The sequence below is a fragment of the Perna viridis genome, chromosome 10 (genome assembly GCF_037379345.1).
Source record: "Perna viridis isolate PV_CMFRI_1.1 ecotype Kerala chromosome 10, ASM3737934v1, whole genome shotgun sequence".
Classification (NCBI taxonomy): Eukaryota; Metazoa; Mollusca; class Bivalvia; order Mytilida; family Mytilidae; genus Perna; species Perna viridis.
In genome coordinates, this window is record NC_142454.1 from 31574780 (window position 1) to 31594593 (window position 19814).

At 37.0% G+C, this 19814-nt stretch overlaps 2 protein-coding genes across 3 annotated transcripts; both read left to right on the forward strand.

The window, feature by feature from the left end:
• Positions 1-6313: 6313 nt before the first annotated feature.
• On the forward strand, positions 6314-9418 carry LOC148605395 (lysozyme-like). Of its 2 annotated transcripts, none has more exons than XM_088549893.1 (5): positions 6314-6434; positions 7019-7162; positions 7682-7864; positions 8374-8449; positions 9292-9418. In XM_088549893.1, exons 2-5 carry the CDS (start codon positions 7033-7035, stop codon positions 9353-9355), a joined length of 453 nt encoding a protein of 150 aa, XP_088406019.1. In that variant the 5' UTR covers positions 6314-6434; positions 7019-7032; the 3' UTR covers positions 9356-9418. The 2 variants fall into 2 exon arrangements, with proteins under 2 accessions (XP_088406019.1, XP_088406018.1); XM_088549892.1 differs by having other exon boundaries at positions 6347-6482.
• Positions 9419-12752: 3334 nt separating this feature from the next.
• LOC148605396 (complement C1q tumor necrosis factor-related protein 3-like) lies at positions 12753-13891 on the forward strand. Its single transcript, XM_088550785.1, has 2 exons — positions 12753-12850; positions 13465-13891. The coding sequence occupies exons 1-2, from the start codon at positions 12784-12786 to the stop codon at positions 13761-13763; spliced, it is 366 nt and encodes a 121-aa protein (XP_088406911.1). The 5' UTR covers positions 12753-12783; the 3' UTR covers positions 13764-13891.
• The last annotated feature ends 5923 nt before the right edge of the window (positions 13892-19814 follow it).

The window sequence follows — 19814 nt, forward strand, 5'->3', positions numbered from 1 at the left end:
TGTTTGTTTGTTATCTTCGCGGAGCTTCGGGGGGGGGGGGGTCGCCCCCTGGACTCCCTACCAGGGCTCCGCCCTGGACCTGCTGGGGGCCGACCCCCTGCCGTAATTTTGCCAACACTTCAATTTGGCCTCAGCTACGCGCCTGTAATGAGACAAACTCAAATGTTTTAATTCATTAAAAAGTTACTGAACTGCAAAATATACAGCTTGTGCTGCCCACTAGCAGAGCATGTGCTCTCAGACTTAAGTCAATAAAAAAAAGTTATTAACATTTGTAACAAAATACTATCCAATATTACACACAATATCGTCAATATCGTATTTGTTACGAAAGCACTTGCCTTATATAATTAATGACACTGAATGCTCTCAACTATTAGAACCACCACTAAAGCATACCCTGGTCAAACTTTTATAATGCACGTCTTTCATGTACAATTAAACCAATAATATAATTCCATATCACTTTTTATCTGTTGAAGATAAAATCATCACATGCATATACCGTTCTTTATATATGCGTCTTTTACAAGATACATTTAATCACAAAACTAATTCATATTTTCACTATATGATCTGAAGCCAATGCAACATTACTGAAATATCCTTGTGATATGTGTATATGTATTACAAAATACATTCGATTTCACTAGAATATAATTTTTCATCCGCCGATGAAACATGTCCCCCTTAAGACTGCCTCAATGATTGCAAGTTGGAGCGCGGAGACATTATACGTAACCGGAAAAGCTGCCCAGGCTGCAACAGAAATGGAGCGGTACAACCTTGATATTTGGGGACGAAGTTAGATGGACATCATCTGGAGCGGTCATACTATCTTCATGGCAAACTCTCTGGACCACAAAACGAGGATGGCAACCATCAATATGGAGTAGAAATTTCACTCAACATGAAAGCCAAATCATCATTCATCAAATGGAACCCTGTGAGTGAAAGATTTATCGTGGCAAGATTTATGTCAAAGATACAAAAGTAACATTCAATTCAATGCAACGCTCCTACCAACGTAGCAGAGGAAGAAGACAAAGAATAGTTTTACAACCAGTTCCAAGCTACCCAAGATTGAACAACACTTGGGGCATGCATCTTGACTGTAATGGGTGACATGAATGCCAAAGTTTGAAAAGATAACACAGGGAGGCGAATTCATCACGGGGAAGGAAGAAATTGGTAACATCAACGAAAATGGAGAACTCAGAATGCAGATTTTCGATCCCAGAACGATCTGGTCATAGGAGGTACGACATTCCAACTCCCTTACAAGGATATACACAAAACAACCCGGGTGTCTCCAGAGATGAAATCTAGAAACCAGATAGACCACATTACAATCGACAGGAGTTGGAGAAAGAACATGACAGCCGTTAGAGCTTATCGAGGTGCTGATATAGCATCCGATCATCAACTCGTGGTGGCTAAATTGAAGAGCAAGGTAGCCATGGCAACCAGACAAGATCAGATTAGAAGGCGAAAGTATAACACAAAGAAGAGGCGCAGTAGACAAAAAAAAATTGGAAAGAGTAACACCCACACATAACATTACATGCCAAGAAGATTCTCAAAGAAGGAATACAAGCCATGGTTATCTGACGATACAATCGAGACAACTGAGAAGCGTAGGTCTGTTAAGATACAAATTGGCCAGGTCAAGACACAATTGCTGAAAGAATGGTTGACGAGCGAACATGTAAGCATTAGGAAAGAAGTAAAGAGAATGGAACAGACAGGATAAAAGAACCTACATCAACGAGATCGCTTGAAAAGCAAAGAACGCAACGGGAAGAAATGACACAAAAACTACATCACACGCCAACTGACAGGTAGAAAGACCAACACATCCAAACCAGTGAAAGACAAAGATGGCAATGTGATAACAAACCTAGGTCGACCACTTTTAAATGGAGAAGATATATCAGATGCTTCTGATTCACCTCTTGGAGAAGACCTTGATGTTGATACTGGCCCAATCTCATAGGATGAAATCATAAAAGCCCTTTGAATAAAGACTGGAAAAGCCCCAGGACCGAACCAAATTTCCACCTGAGGCCTTGAAGATCAACCCGGAAAAAACCTACAACATCTCGATTAATTTGATTGATTGTTTGTTGGGATTTAACGGCCGTGCAGCAATATTTCACCTGTTCTGTTGACACTCGGACTTGCACGGGCCCCTACATCACCTTGCATGACCCGGGAAACAGTCGAAATCCCTGAAGAGTGGAGTTTAAGCTACATCATTATGCTTCCAAAGAAGGGCGACCTTAGAAACTGCCAAAAACTGGAGAGGAATTCAGCTACTCTCCAGAGAGAAGGTACTAAAACACTGTGGAATCCCTGTCAAATTGTAAAGATTATCCAAGGACTCTACAAAAACACCAAATGCCAAGTCATCCACAATTCAACATTCTCACCAACCTTCAATGAACATACAAGAAATACTCCAAGGTTGTCTCCTGTCACCCCTTATTTTCTATATAAGTGTGCAAGAATTTTAATTAGATATAATATACAATCATGAATTTACTCATAGATTGCTTCTTGCCTAATTAATATATTTTGGGGTGCTAAAGGGCTATAGACTAGATTGGCCATGCATAATTGATTGTGACGTGGGCTGCTTCCCTGCACAAATCCCAGACTTTCTTGTTTTATCGCAGAGGACAATTTTCCGGCCTGCACGAGTCTCAGACTTTCTTGTGCTATCGCAGGAGAAGCTAATCCCGACCTGCACATGTCAGAGACTTTCTCGTGCTCTGTATGGTTTCATCCAACCCTCATCAAAAATATGGGGTGGTTGGGAGGATTTTATTTTTTTAATTTTTTACTCCTTTCCAGATACTTGCTGACCTAATTTGATCTTTTTGGTGTATAGACATGTTCTAAATCCACAGTCATATCAGTTTCAGAGAAGAAACATTATTTTGGTCACCAAGTATTGAAAGATTTGTATATTATAGTGCCTAAATACAAGAAACTGAGGTGAAAAAACTGGAAAAAAAAGAACCTGCCATATCCCTGAAAAAAAAATTCAATTGCTATTGAAAAAAAAATAAATAATTCTAAGAAGAGCAGACAAAAAAATTATGGTCGGTGCCTTAGCTAAATTTTGATATGGGATAAAAGTGTTCAGTATGGTGATATCTATCTGAAGTGATATTTTCGTTTCAATCTGTTAAGCCATGTTGGAGCTATTGACCTTTTTCAACGTTTTTTTTTTTGTTTTTTGGGGGTTTTTTTGTTTTGCTCTTTATGTTTTTTCTTTCAAAAATCGTCTCCTCTGACATTACTTGACCAAATAGAACCAACTTGGTGTAAATCTAAAACTCCAAAACCGTTAGGTTTAGCCAAATTCTTACACGGGATTCAGCATAATGACATCTATCTGCGTTAAAAGTTTTGTTTTAATTTGTTAATCCATGTTAAAGTTATTGACCTTTTTCAATATTTTTTTGTTTTTGTTTTGTTTTGCTATTTTTAATGTTATCAAAAATCTTCTCCTCTGACACTATCACACCAATTGGAACCAAATTTGGTATGAATGTTCCTTATGGAATTTTTCATAGAACTATTATAGGGATTTTTTGATCCGTAGAAAAATATGGCCGCTGTTACTAAAAATAGAATGTAGGGGTCAGACGTTTTCTCATATATCTCCAAAACCGTTAGATTTACCCAAATTCTTTCAATTGCTGAAATGATCCTCATTATAAGGCATTCAAAAGTCTCCAGGGATCAACGCTGTCAGACGACTCTCTGTAAGAGTTATAATTGCTCTTGGAAGGTGAAAAATGACGTGTGTTTTTTTTTTTTTACAGTTTTCAGCCAATATCTTGAAAACTATGACAGATAGAATGAAACTTTCAATTGCTGGAGTGATCCTTATGGAGAGGCCTACAAACGCTTGCGGGGATCGATGTTGTCAGACAACTCCGTGTTTTAGTGTAGCGGAAATGGCCGAGTAGTTCCGATTGCTACAGCCTGCCATGTAGTGTGAGTATGTCCTCAGTGCCTTAGGCTGACATGTTTCATCCCGTCGGACATTTTAATCCCGGTTGGGTTGTTGTCTCTTTGACCTATTCTCGTTATATTAAAGTAATTAAAGCTAAACTAGAAAAGAAGTCAGTCATAGAAGAATTTAAATTTTTTTATAAGATTGTTTCGAATGTGCTGCTTTTGACATGGGCCAGTTTGACTAAAATTTACACTTCCCATGAATTGAGACGCTTCTATTCTGGGCTGATATACATGTATACCATGTAGGATTTCTAATTGTGTGAATAGAGCAAAATGATCAAAACTCAAGAAGTTGTTTTTATGATTATTCAATGATAAATGGACCTATTAACAAGTAAACCTCCTTTGTTCATTTTAAGTAGCAGTCTTTGTAAGAATCAATCATGCAAATTATGCAAGTGTGATACACTCCTAATAAGGCTACACATTATTATTTTTGCTATTTGGTTGCTTTGTACAGGACTTTATGATGAAATTCATTCCAATCTGTCTGCTCTTAGGAATCAATCTATATTGAAAATCCAACAGTTTGTATTGTATTGTATTTTAGTGTCTTTTACAGAGTTATCTCCCTTAATTTTAAATTCTACAGTGCATTCTATATCTCTGAATGGACGAATAGACTGATCAGACATAAATCATCCGGCAAAATTCTGTAGTTCACAACACTCCATTCTACTTTCTGTTCAGGTTACTTTCGATACCTCGGGGTTTTCCCTTTACATAGTACTATTATTATCATAAAAGTGCCCCGTGCAGGTCCGGGTGTTAAAAGAATATGCCTGCAGCAGCGCTAAGCTTGTCGTAAAAGGCGACTAAATAGTGCTCAGAAACCTAGCCGGGGGCTAGGCGCTCTGCCCACAGAGCAACTGGGATGTGTGCCCAGGTGGTGGAATGGGGTACCCCTGGCGTGTTACATGCTGGGGTTGTCAGGCTATAATACGGAAAACCTGACCGCAAACCATAGTGGTGCACCGTGTTGGGAAAGACGCCACGTTCCTCGCACGTTAAAGAACGCTGCTGTGGTATTCTCCCGGAGTAGGAACCTTTGCGCTCCGCCACATGAGGCTAAATTGCCCGACCTTTTTCCAGTGGCAATCAAAATTTGTCGACCCTATTATCCTTGTGTCCCATCCTTTTTTTCATTTCATGTTCATTTGATCATCCGTTTCATGTTCATCGTCTGAATATAGCTGAAATATTGCTGCTCGGACGTTAAACCCCAACAAAAAAACAAACAACAAAAAAACAATCATGAAAGTTGAAATATGATTGGCCTATCTGTAAGAAGAAGGAAATGTTGATAGATTCTACATGGTGTGACTGTATGGAACAATTTATTTATAAGTATAATTTTTATTAGGCCGGAGAATATGATATGTGTTTCCAACTCAGGACAAACCCTCAAGCAAACCGACCAATTTTCTATGGTACTAAAATCTCAAATAAGAGACCCAGAATTGTGTTATTTTCCTTTTCACACCCCTTCTATGCATGTTGTTCTTAAGTGCTTGCTAATTTTGTATTAAAAAAAAACTAGTATTTGACAGATATCTAGTGTTAGAAAAAAGCAGTCGCAGATCCAGAGGGGATGCAGGGGATGGGAACCTTTTTTATTGGAAAATTTGTCATTTTCATGTGTAAAATTGACAGCAAATGACAAATAATGTTGTAGCACCCCTTTTTCTGATGAGTCTCGCCTTTTCTCGTCTTTTCAAAGTGTTTGCATCCGGCATTGGAAAGATATCATAAAGTATGTAGACTCAGTAATAGTTACTTTCATTATATTGGCATTACAGATGATTTTTAAGAACTCGAAGATTTCTTGACCATAACAATTTATAAATTTATGTGATTTTTTCTTTGAAAAATAACTTAAACTTCTTTTTGGAACTCCTCAAAATAGCCTAATTTCAAGAAAAGGAACTGAAATTCCAGATTTGAACTAATTCTAATGTTAGTATGTAAGACATATACATTTGTTTTATGTCAAATCTTTTCTCACGACGTTTTCTACCAAACATGGGACCAACAAGAGATTAGGTAACAAAACTTGACAATAATAATAGGATACGTCTTTTAAACAAATATTGACGGGGATGTCCCACTCATATTTATTCGGTTGTTTTTCTGCGATACAAAGAACGTCAAGATCCCTAATAAAATTAAAATCCATATACATGTACTGTTTTATGTAATCTTTTCTATTAGATCCGGTATTACGTAAAATGATATACAAAGCATTGTTAAAATAGTGATGAAATAGTTGCTCCTATCGTTATTAAAACAGCGAAAACATAATTATTTAGACAGGAACACTTTCAATAAACCACATTCTTCCTTTGCACTGCTTTATACCCATAGTGACTATTAGGGGGACTTGGTTATATAAAGGACAGGTAAGTCCGGTTGGGCAACCACTGACAAGATTTTTGACGATTACTCAGGTAAGGAAAATTATATCAAAGTACTCATGTACTGCTTCAATTGATATCGAATAAGATTAAAGAAACGTATACTTGATATAAACACCAACATTGGAATAATGAATACTGTATTATGACGTGGAATGATAACTCAAACTTGTGAATGTATATGATGTATTTCCCGCCATCAGGTTTAAGAAATATCTCGGCTTCGAAAACTGCTTTTATGTATAAATTCCCATCTTCGATCTAAATTGACAAAAATCGAGTTGATATACTCAGATTTAAACAAAAACAAATCGTTGACCCACTGTGTTTGCTGTTCTGATAGTTTTGGTAAATTTCGTGTATTCATTTGTTAGCGTTCCAAATTTTCAAAAGTATGCAAGTTTAGTTTCAAATATTTATACAAAAAAAAACTGCACATTTAGAGAAGAACCATGTACATTCAGCATAATTTACTGATCAAGTGAACCAGATACACGCAAGAGAAATACGATTCAAACCACGACGAATAGCATCTTTCTTATTTTAGCACGTTTTTTTATATTTTAAAGACATTTCGAGAGGAATGAAGATTCTTTTCATTGTTATTTCGACTTTTTTGATACTGCACAAATGTCAAGGTATCAAGAAGACGAAATGTGAGGTTGTACAAGCTTTACGAGCACGTGGAGTACCAGATTATGACCTTAGAGACTGTAAGTTGATTAAAGCCATCTCAAAACAGAACAATTAAGATATTTTCTCTGGCCAGGGGCGGATCCGGGATTTTAAGTTAGAGGCTGTAAATATACCGGTAATTAAAACCCAATCAAAGTGAATTAAGAAAATTTGTAAATAATCTTGCAAAAGATACACTCGTATGTATGAGGGAAAAGCCAGACACTTTGAAAAGGAGGGGTACCAGCCTGAGTATCTCAGAAAAAGTAGGGTACTTTTGCTATTTTTTTGTCAATTTTACACATGAAAACGACAAATTATCCAATAAAAAGGGGGGTGCATAAATTGTGCAAAAGCAATTCATTAAAAAATTATATTCCGCCACAGACGATCACTGTTGATTTTATACATAACCCAGTCACTATATTCATGACAAGCTTTAAAAAGTAATATATATGAATCTTGTAGCAAAAATATTATGATATATTATGTTTACGACTTTTTGTAAGTATGTCCACATGTCTTATTTGTACACTTTTACTGGTAAACATTTACAGGGCTTTGCCTTGTAGAGCATGAAAGTCGTTTCCACTACGACGCAACATATCTGAATGACGACGGGTATACTGACTATGGCCTATTCCAGATTAGCGAGAAGTTTAATTGTGGTAGAGTGGGTGGCACCGACAGTTCCACGTGTTGGAGGCTTCGTACCTATGGATGTGCTGACTCTTGTCAATGTTAGTTATACTTTTAAGTATCATTTGTGTCAGTAGTCCGAATTTCCTCTGACACTGCAACCCTCCTCTTTTTTATTTGGACAACCCGACATATCAATATCCAAATAAAAAAAGAGGAGGGTTGCAGGGTCAGAGGAAATTCGGACTATTGTGTCAGTAATGTAATTTAATTTTTATATGGACATCCAAAGATAATGCAAGAGGCTGATACAAAAGTCTGAAAAGGGCGATTCAAAATGGGTTCCAGGCTATTATGTACGCACTCTTGCCCATATTAACAAAATTTTAAATTGTGCAATAAACTCAATGTCTCTATTTACATTTTACTCTTTAGTCGTGATTTTTTTTGCCCTGCTGGGTCACATTCAGGCATTTACTAAAAGGGGTTACTTAAATTTTGCACAAGATAAAAAAAACAAGATATCTTAACAACTTATGAAATAAAATTTGGGTGTTTTTATTTGTGGGGTTTAATCATTTTAATTTTAATCATCTGTTTTTCTTTTCAGCACTCATTGACTCCAACATCACAAATGATGTCGACTGTGCAGTCCGAATAAAGAACTGCGATGGTTTCAAAAGATGGTACGTACATAAATCATGTCGAAAACTTAAAAAATATTAATAGTATTAAGATATATAATTTCCTCCGCAGACCTATAACCGCTTCCGGATTCATTACACATCACTCCGCTAGCTCTTCTATACAGGATGTGAAAAAAAATCACAGGACATGAACGTTGTGTACTGTACTTATTTGCATAAAGGGATGCAGTTTGAATTAGTACTTGGTTCTTGCATAAATTTGTTAATGTCGGTTTACAACGGCTACTTTAAGTCTTTTGAGATCTTTGTCCGGTTTCGTTAAGAATAGAAAATTTAGATTTTCCTCTTGTTCAATTTCGTCCAATCGAATTTCAAGAACTTGAAGATATGAGGACTACAGGATTTGAGGACATTTTATTACTGAGGTATTCTACGAAAACAAGGCGAGGTCAACCCAAATTACTATAAATTGTAAGAAAAACTACAGCAGAATTGAGGAAATTCTCTAATTCAGATATTTTACGAAAACAGGACGCGGTACTGGTCAACCCAAATTACTGTAACTTGTAGCAGTAACTTGTCAAATGAATTAGTTCTCTCTTTATTTATAAACGACTATTAACTCAATTGTTGCGCTTGGAATAAATCCGTAATTTTGCGGCACTTACTGTAAAATCCGTATAGTACCGTCACTTACGCCTAAATGGTTTAATACATGTATGTAGCATGTCATTTGCTTTACCCAATGATATATTAGTTGCATGTATGCCTGGTTGTCACGTAGTAAAAAGTTAGATTAACCAAGCTCAAGCTAGCAAAAAAAAACTCGACTCTATTTACGATTTCAAATCTTATTGCATTTTTATTTTTGTTTGTTTCAGGAATGCTCATACAGAGTACTGTTCAGATGTCTCTGGCCCCGAATATGATTACAGTGGCTGTTAACCTGGGTAATGTTAATACCCATGGAGTACTGTAATTGTTATTAAATAAAGCAAAATGCATTGATATGTTGTTATTTACTGCAAAAGAAATAGAAAAAAAAAACAAGATATGTTAACATTTTATGAAAACAAAGACCGTCAAATTGAGCTCGTGGACATGATACGTGTTGTTATTAAGTCTATTGGCTGTTGTCGCGAGTTTACAAACTGCGTAACTTTGTCAGTTTTATTTAGAGATCATCCTTCAAGTAGATCAGTGAGGTGCTTACAAGTCATTCAAGGCAAGATATTTGTAAAAAAAAAAGTCAGTATTGAAACAGACAAAAGGAGTCAAACAGTAAGTAAAAGAATCCCATCGTTTTCCGCATTTTAAGAGTTTTGAAAGCTGTCTTCAACCGACGTGCACACGACTTGCTCGCTTCGAGGGTGGGGATCGTGTGTGTGCTTGATCCCCGGCCGAATCATCCCAAACATTTAAAAATTGATAGTCACTTCTTCTATGCCAACCACGCGGAAATTGTGTCACTACTAGTTTGATCCGAGATGGTACCGTGCATACACTCGAACTATTGCTTTGTGGGCTAGCACATTAAAAATCAGACAGTAGAACTGTGCAGATAGGGAAGTACTAGTATCTTCTTCATTTCTCCTGTCCCGTCTTCAGTCTATCTATTTTTTCTATTAAAACAAAATAATGCTGCTGATGAGAGGTTACTCCTTGAAACACGTGATTGGTACTTTTTGCCCAAAGAACTTGAGAAAAAGGATACTACAGACACTATGAAGTCGGCCTCATACCTTGACCTACACTTAGAAATCGATGGTAAAGGAAAACTATTGACCAAACTTTACGACAAACGTGATGACTTTTCATTCAGAATTGTCAACCTTCCTTTCATCTGTGGCAACATCCCTTCAGCACCTGTGTATGGAGTGTTCATATCACAACTCATACGTTATGTCAGAGCTTGCCGAAACTACGCACACTTTTTGTATCGCGCTAGAATCCTAACAAATAGGCTTCTGGAACAGGGTTATGTTACTACAAGATTGAAGTCATCACTACAGAAGTTTTATGGTCGTCATCATGAACGCGTGGATCGTTATGGTATATCCATCTGCACCATGAAAGCTGATTTATTCAACGGGTCATGGTTTTCCTTTCTTCGTTTGTCTACCCCTGACTTGACTTTTTATGAGCAACTCGGCGGGTGTTTCTAGAAAAGCAGAGGACGCTTACCCTACCGATGCACCTGGTCCATGCTCCCAACTTTTAGTGGAGTCCGAGTTGCTCATTTGCTTTTGTTACTTTGTACGTATGATTTTAGTTACTTTATGTTCTTTGTTGTGTATGTCTGTTTTCCGTGTCTGGTCTTTGTCCCTGGATTACATTCTTTTGATTACCGCTATAACCTTGGTTCCATTGATTACTCTTGTATATACCAATGTATAGAATCCGAATTTTTAATAAAATTCGATGAAGTGCTCGCCTTGGAGATGTTGCTTCTTCCATCTCAATAGATCTCAATAACTTTTTTTTTTTACCGTTAAGCTCAAATCGTTCATTGATTTGATAAGCCTGTAGTGTGCTTTCGTCTAAGCCTAAACATCCCGCAAAACAAAGATGGTGTAATTAATTTCAAATCGGTGTTTATTAGTACATGTATGTTTCTCACAGTGTCTTTGTGAAAAATAAACCTGTTTCCCTCTAAATACAGCTGTACTTTGAAAAGTTTTTATGTGTCACAGAAACAAGTTGTGCCTTTGTTTATAAACAACTGGTTAGCTATCATGGACACCACCAACACCGTTGTTCTTGGCTTGTTGATCGTGTAGGTATTACCCCTCCGTGAACACCACCAACACCGTTGTTCTTGGCTTGTTGGTCGTGTAGGTATTACCCCTCCGTGAACACCACCAACACCGTTGTTCTTGGCTTGTTGGTCGTGTAGGTATTACCCCTCCGTGAACACCACCAACACCGTTGTTCTTGGCTTGTTGATCGTGTAGGTATTACCCCTCCGTGAACACCACCAACACCGTTGTTCTTGGCTTGTTGGTCGTGTAGGTATTACCCCTCCGTGAATTCAGGGAAAAACAACACTTTGGTAGAATGTTTAATAGTAAAGTCCCAGTATTCAATTTTGCATTGTCTAACTACGCTGTTAAACGCCTTTCCCAAACTTTTCGCCAAACTCGAACACCCCCTTCACGTTTTCTTCAATGAAGGCAAGATGCTTTCTGCGTTTAAACTGTGGAAATGGTTAAATAGATAAATATTGTTTTTTAAAATAATGGAAACCACAGAGTGCATCTTACCGGTACTTAAAGTATACTTAAAGTGACTTCTCTTACGAAATTCCTATCACAGTAAACCGACGTAGTTTTTGTGCTTTAAGTAAAAAGACACCAGACATTCCGATTGTTTTTTTTTGTAGGACCCGACCCCAATTCAGTGTTCTGAAGATTTGAAACAAAGTGGGGGATATTTCATTTCGATTTTCCGATGCAGTTGCGGTTCCAAAGGTGGGATGTGCAGGTGGTTGGTACCCCCCATTTTATTGTAAAATTTGTAAAATTGGCAATAAATGGCAAATAATGTCCTAGCATCCCCCTTTCTGAGGAACAACCACTGACAGCCCTCTTTTTCAAAGTGTCTTGATTCTCCCCTGCCGATGTGTACGCAAATAACTGATTTTTTGCATACTAAGATTCCACTAAAATACTATAGAATTTTGCAGAAACTGGATTAAAACAACCTACCACTTTTAGTGGAAAATAATTTTTTGCCCGATATCTTAAACTTTTTGTCCATAAAATCTTTCACTGGTCCTGACTAACCTGAAATACTGAACACCGCTGTCCTGTGTGACGGATGTAAGAAGCGGTTTCCAGGGATTTGGATTTATTTTTAATTTCGAGCAAAATTTTGGCAAAAATAAACAAATGATAGCCTGGAACCCACATTTTTTAAATATCGGGATTCGCCCACCTGGACAAAGACTAACTTACAATGTAATTAATTTGAGTTATCTGTATCAAAAAATGAGATTTCGACAGTTTGGTTTAGTGATGTAAAGAGCAAGGTTTTACTTTATATATTGCGGACACAAAATAATTATACGAATGAGTGAAATTCAACATCAATATTCTGATCACATTTTAATTACTTCATCATATCGTTGTTTTCCGCCTCTAAATAGATGTCCCTATCAGGGCTCCGTAGCCATGTGCTCTTTGAACATGTCTGTGAAATGTTTGTTTCTCGGGGCTGTCGACCTTATCTAAATATTCATCATGGCGTGTGTGACAGTTGTATTGGTATTGTTAACATTGTGCCATTTTATCAGTGGCCTCCTACTTTCGAATGGAAATCCAACCGCAGGAACTCTGTCTAATGACGCAATACTCCAGTATGTAGTTTCGGAAATGACTAAGATGAGCGCTGAACTGAAGTCTGGGCAAATGGACATACAAAATTTAAAGAACCAAGTCGGTGAGATTTATTTTTGAATGAAAGTGGGAGAAGGCATATTTGCGCTGAACTGAAGTCTGGGCAATTGGACATACAAAATTTAAAGAACCAAGTCGGTGATATTTATTTTTGAAATGAAAGTGGGAGGGGGCATATTTGCGCTGAACTGAAGTCTGCGCAAATGGAAATACACAATAAAAAAAAAAACAGGTCGGTGAGATTTATCACGATCTGAAAGCGGCATATTTGCGTTGAACTTAAGTCTGTGCAAATAGAGATACAAAGTCGGTGAGATACAAACACAGGACTTTTGATGAACTGTTTTATCATGAAATCAAAGTCGGGGGTGGGTGGGTGGCGGCTTATGTTGCAAAAGTGCTTATCACTGAAGCGGGCCTCCTTAGACCAGTCTGCGTACCTCCCTTTCCAAAATTTCTGGTTTCGACAATAATTAGTATTTACTCTTACTCAACCATTTTAAATTTATGATGTTTCAGTAACAAAATGTCTGTGTCATGTCAATATAAAATTTATTAATTTTAATAACATTTGAATTGATTGATTCAAACTTTCCAGTATCAAATGTACTACTACATGCAGATGCAATTCATAGATGCTTCTCCGTATCTTTCCAGCTAAATTGAACAGAAAGGATCAAGATATTGCCTTCTTTGCCTATTTAGGGGAAGATTTGGTGAATCCAAATTCTGGAAGAATCGTTGTTTTCGATGAAGTTGTTACAAATTCTGGTAACAACTATAACCCTGTCTTTGGAACTTTCCGTGCCCCTGTGAACGGCACGTACCACTTCCATTTCGTTGGTACCTCTGCAGAGACCCATGACGGTGACCACTCGTTTCATCTATATTTGACGAAAAATTCGCCAGGACAGCACGTGGGTTACGGATGGCTTGATAGAAACACGAACGTTTGAATACAGACAAGTGTTTCTGCTGTCTTACATTTAGAGAGCGGGGATAAAGTCTGGGTGGAAATTGGTTTTGCAGCTGGAGAGCATACTCCAGCTGGACACAGTACGTCTAAATCCAGCGGAGCTCACACATATTGGTCTGGGTTTCTAATTCATGCCGATTAACCCGACATAAAATAAATACCAATCTTTATTGATTAAATATTTTAGTATAGACATATATATAAAAGATGGATGTTAGTTTCAATATCAACGGATCAAGGATAGGGTGTTTCGGGTATAATTCCCCCTTCCTTTTCGGTCGGAAAATTTTGGCAATAGCCAGAAATCCCCCTTTTCTGAAGTCTCCTTTTCAATATCTCGGAATCTGTCCCTGGGATATCCAAATTGAATACAGGCGTTACATACATATAGAAAACAGCAAAGCACACATTTATATGCATAGAAAGGTCTGAAAAATTCCCAACCATGTTAGAACTGTCAAACGCAAATTTGACAGCTCTAACATCGTTGGGAATTTTTCAGATCCTTCTATAAGTTTACGTTATCTTCCCTATATCAATTTGATCCGATGGAGCAGTGTAGCGAATAGAGTCGTCACATTCTGAGACATTGTATAATATTGATTTGTTGACATGCATCATTAATTTGACCCTCTATTCTACATAACACTGATGAACTGTCCCGTACTACCATACATCGTGTACTAAGTTAGAGCCCTAGATTAATCCTACGAGGAGGAATGACCCGGCCAGCGAAAGCTATATATTTATATAGCCTAGCTGGCCGAGTGGTCTAGGGCGCTGGACTTAGTGCAGGCGGTGTTGTCACAGATGTCACAGCAAATTTGACAGTTCTAACATTGTTGGGAATTTTTCAGACCCTTCTATAAGTTTACGTTATCTTCCCTGTATCAATTTGATCGATGGAGCAGTGTAGCGAATAGAGTCGTCACATCCTGAGACTATATATATATATATATATATATATATAACGTCTCTCTCTCTCTATATATATATATATATTACAACTAGTTATTACCCTGGACAACTAGAGGAATTTACACGAAACACCTTGAAAAGCTTGGGTTCAAGGTGCTATATGTAACAAGCGTAACTAAATAAAGTATTTATTTGTTGTTAAAAAAATATTGATAAAAGGAATAACTAAACAACATGTAGTGTACTTGTATATAATATGTTGCCCTGTTTCCTTGTAAACAGAGAAGGAGAAAGCATGCTAATACAAAAAGAAAGCGAGTGATGGAGTAATCAAGGGAATCAAGAATCTAGCGTAAATCAAAATAAAGCTACCCAGGGATAGACAATATGCATTTGTCTACATGCAGGGAAAACAGATATACACTACAATGAAAATGAACTAACCAACATAACACGTACATAGAAACAAAAGTATATGTAAATGAGCAGCTTGGATTCCACTGAAACTGGGAGCATGGACCAGGTTGACCGGTGGGGTGCGCGTTGTCTGCTCTAGAAACACCAACCGAGTTGCTCATGAAAATTCAAGTCCGGGGTAGACGAAAAATGAAAGAAAAATTATGACACGGTGATTAAATCGGTTCTCGTGGAGAAGATTGATGCACTATAACGATCCACCAGTTCATGACGACATGGCGATTATAAAACTTCAAAATTTTGTGACGACTTCAATCTTGTTGCAACATAACCCTGTTTCAGAAATGTAAAAAGTCTGTATAGTTACAGCAAGCTCTGGCATAGCGTATGAGTTGTGATATGGAAACTCCATACACGGATGCTGAAGAGATGCTGCCATGCACATATGAAAGAAAAAATGAAAATACGGAATGAAAAGTCATCGAGTTTGTCGCATAGTTTGGTCAATAGTTTTTCTTTTCAATCTATCTCTAAGTGTAGGTCAAAGAGTAATCAAGGGAACCAAGGTTATAGCGGTAATCAAAAGAATGTAATCCGGGGACAAAGACCAGACATGGAAAACAGACATACACAACAAAGAACATAAAGTAACTAAAATCATACATACAAAGTAACAAAAGTGAATGAGCAACTCGGACTCCACTAAAAACTGGGAGCATGGACCAGGTGCACCGGTAGGGTAAGCGTCCTCTGCTTTTCTAGAAACACCCACCGAGTTGCTCATAAAAAGTCAAGTCAGGGGTAGACAAACGAGGAAAGGAAAACTATGATCCGTTGAATAAATCAGTTTTCATGGTGCTGATGGATACACCATAACGATCCACGAGTTCATGATGACGACCATAAAACTTCTGTAGTGATGACTTCAATCTTGTGGCAACATAACCCTGTTCCAGAAGCCTATTTGTTAAGAGTTCTAGCGCGATACAAAAAGTCTGCGTAGTTTCGGCAAGCTCTGGCATAACGTATGAGTTATAATATGAGGATATGAGGCTGACTTTACAGTATCTGTAGTATCCTTTATCTCAAGTTCTTTGGGGGTAAATGTAATGTATAAAATCCCCAAATCATCTGTACAGCGTGAAACTGAGATCAAGGGATCTGGCTACACGGATGTTCCTTCTTTTGGATCAGATCAGTTATATAAAGTTAGCCGCATAAGAGTGAGAGAATATGTCAGCGATAAGAGGATTACACTTTGTTCCCATTAAAACAAAAATCAATTTTGTGAGACAAAAGTCTATTTTGTGTCATAAAGTTCAATTTTGTATGCAAATTAGTTTACAAAATCCTTTGGATATGCAATGAATTCTCTCATCACGATTTTGTTAGAGGGTTTCTCATTGGATATAGTAACCGCGGGCCTCGCAGACACTGGTTTCCGATTACTTCGAGCAAGGTCACAATGGGTGATGAGCTATTCTGCAAAAGTAAGTAATATCTAATCAAATATCACTTTTGCAGAGTAGCGCATCACCCTTACGATATTCTCTTACTCGAAGTAATCGGAAAGCTGCGAGACCCGCGTTACTATATCCAATGAGAGGCCTTCTTACAAAAATCGTAATGAGAGCGAATTCATTTGTATATCCAAAGAATTCTGTAAATTAATTTGCATACAAAATTGACTTTTGTAACATAAAATATACTTTTGTCTAACAAAATCGATTTTTGTCTCACAAAATTCAATTTTGTGTCAAAAAATTTTATTTTGTCTCAAAAAAATGAATTTCGTCATTACAAAATTGAAGTGAACATAAAAAAAGTCTGTGTAACATAGCTATAGTTTTGTACGACGAACATTATTTTGTTATGCAGAATTCAATTTTGTGTACTCAAAATTGATTTTCATTACAAAAATATCAAGTCCCATTCGGCGCCCCGTAATGTGAGATGATTAAAAATCGTATTTTAAAAGTATGAAGAATCTCTACCGTCTTTTCTGGAGTAACTACGATGTATAATGTTTTGAGTCGAGATTTTAACTGAAAACGGGGTATAGAAGTATAAAGGGCTGAACTATCATAGGTCTTGATGCTATTGTATTCTGATACAATCTGGAATTGAGAGTTTCAAGAAGTCATCTTTCGAATTTTTAGGATCCACTTTTAATTAATACTACTATAATGGGAGTAACAAGTGTTGTGGTAAGACTGGAGACCCTCTTTGACAGCTGTGAGAATAGAAGTTTAAAGTTTTGAATGAAGAATGGTGGTACATTTTGCAGATACAGCTATAAAGCGCTTTTGTATCAATTTTTGTGGGGATTTAGAATCCAGTACCTCACAGCCTTTACCCACACCGACAATGAATCAATGTTTTAGTCCCAGTCCACATAAAATTCAGACACTACCAATTGTTAAGTGATTCATGGTGTAGAAAAACCCAACATTCAAACGATGCTTTTTCAGTTTACATGTGCCATACATTCACATAACGATAATCATTTCTGCATTCAGGTTCGACTTTTAAAAAAAAATCATACACTTATCTCCAACTAAAATCAACCAAATCAAACCGAATCAAGAACGACAACTCTTGCAAAATTTCATGTACGATCTATATATTTTTATCTGAAAAGCGCAACAACCAAATGAAAAACTAAGACTGATTATGTGATCAGTAACTGTTTCTGAACAAGAAATTAAATTGAATTCGGTGGTTTAAATCTCCCGTAAAGATGTGACCGGAAGGACAATATTTGAATGGAGTTTTTTTTGCACGAACAGTCAGGTGGTTTAGCATTGAAGTCCCAAGTCTCGAGGTCCTGCTCAATTTTGTTCAGTGTCAAATAATAACCTTTTATAATACGAAATTTGGGATTCAGTAGGTGAAGTTGTGTCAGTGTACCCATAGAGCACATACAAAAACAAATGGCAAAAATACAGAAAAACGAAAGACTTTGATTGTATAAAGCGTTTTGACATTTTCACATTTTTTAAAAATTTTGTTTAAAAAGAGATCATTGTGCTTAAACAGAGAGCAAGATAGATTTCCAAATATTTGTCTCAATCAGCCAGGTTTGTAAGTTCTTGTAAAGAGAGTCTCTCTATAGCTTCTTGGTACAAAGGGCATTCTTATAGTATTAATAAGTTAATTGTGCTTTCCCATAATGGACCAGTTATATATCCAAGGTCTGTAATAAAGGCCAAGTTATAGTCCCAGGCATCGCTGAATTTAATGTAGTATTTGTATAACTCTTGATAAATCTAGTTTGAGAGAGCAACATGATGTCTAGGTTGTTCCAAACGAGACGCTATAAATCACCGTGCCTTCTTTAAAATTTTGATGAGCGCGGCTTATTTCGTCACCGCCGCTGAAATACTCCTGATTACCACGACCAACCATAGTTTGCCATAACGTACATGCTACTGATAGACTTTTGGTGAGTGGTCTAATTCTGTATTTCTGAATAGTTTCTCACTTGGCTCCTCTATTTTCTTTCGTTTGCTGTTGTATCTAATACGTTGACGCTTTATACCTCATAATGTCAGTGTACCAAATTTTCATTCAGAATCAGCATTAATGTAAGGCTTGTATCTTGATCTATACCTTTTTCCACACACAAAGTACATAAACATTTTCCTCTTATTTCTAGCCAATTTGCACACCTGGTTCAAAATATTTCTCTCTAGAGAGAGTTTTCTGTTATCGGCATTTGATTGGCTAAGACACCGAATGTCCTGATCTGAAACATTGGGAGAAACAGAATCTACAAGTTTAGCTCGTTAATTATTAAGTTTCTCACATCTCGAGAAATAAATTTTCATATAATTTATTTTGATTTCTCGGCAAGCCTCTTAAAAACATGAAATTATTTTTCTATCGATAAGAAAAATTTCATAATCAACTCGCTATCGATGCATATTCTATGTTTGTTGATAATGCTTTTACTTGTAACCAGTGCGACATAAATGGCCATCCCTGGTAAATCAATGATAAAATGGCGTTTCCGTGATTTATTTCCTTTCTAATAGGACTGGTATCTTCATATTTTTAATAGACGCAGTCTATGAGTTACACGAAATTTTGGTCACGTGTTCATAATTTTTTTTACCATGTCTGTGGTCTGAAGAGATTTGAAGCACGAGAATGTGTGTTATTGGCCTGGATTGCCCCCTTGTTGACACTGCATTTTAAGTGTGTCTGCTTCAAATGTTAAAACTACTTACGTCAAAACGGATCGAGTGACATCAGAATCCAAAATAAATGGCCAAAACTTTCAAGATTAAAAAAAAAAACAGCAAAACAACAACTGCTCCAAAAAGACTAAAGAAATTGCAAGAAGCCAACCCCCCCCCCCACTAAAATGGGGAGTGACATCGCATGCTCTGGAAGACAGTGTATCAGTTATCTCTTTAACTTCAAAGTTCATTTGGGTTGACCAAGTAATCCTTAAAGTTATGATTATTCAGAAATAAGACATAATCCTTAGAACAGAAGCTGAATTTGAAAATCTAGACTAATCCCCTCTTCTTTTTCTTTAGTTGACTTTTTAAAGACATAGCTTTATACAAATATAGAAAAAATTCGATCAAGTGTGTCACAGTTTTTCCCATAAGCATTCCTCCAATCTCTACAATTTTTGTCCACCAAAAATTCCAACATTGACTCAGTTACTTGTTTGAATCGGCTG

Bases quoted from the DNA above. Each gene is read 5' to 3' on its own strand.
- LOC148605395 (XM_088549893.1), top strand. From the start codon at position 7,033: ATGAAGATTCTTTTCATTGTTATTTCGACTTTTTTGATACTGCACAAA. The intron at 7,163-7,681 runs GTAAGTTGATTA...AAACATTTACAG, and splicing joins AGATTATGACCTTAGAGACT to GGCTTTGCCTTGTAGAGCAT. The intron at 7,865-8,373 runs GTTAGTTATACT...TTTTCTTTTCAG, and splicing joins ATGTGCTGACTCTTGTCAAT to CACTCATTGACTCCAACATC.
- LOC148605396 (XM_088550785.1), top strand. From the start codon at position 12,784: ATGACTAAGATGAGCGCTGAACTGAAGTCTGGGCAAATGGACATACAA. The intron at 12,851-13,464 runs GTGAGATTTATT...GTATCTTTCCAG, and splicing joins AAATTTAAAGAACCAAGTCG to CTAAATTGAACAGAAAGGAT.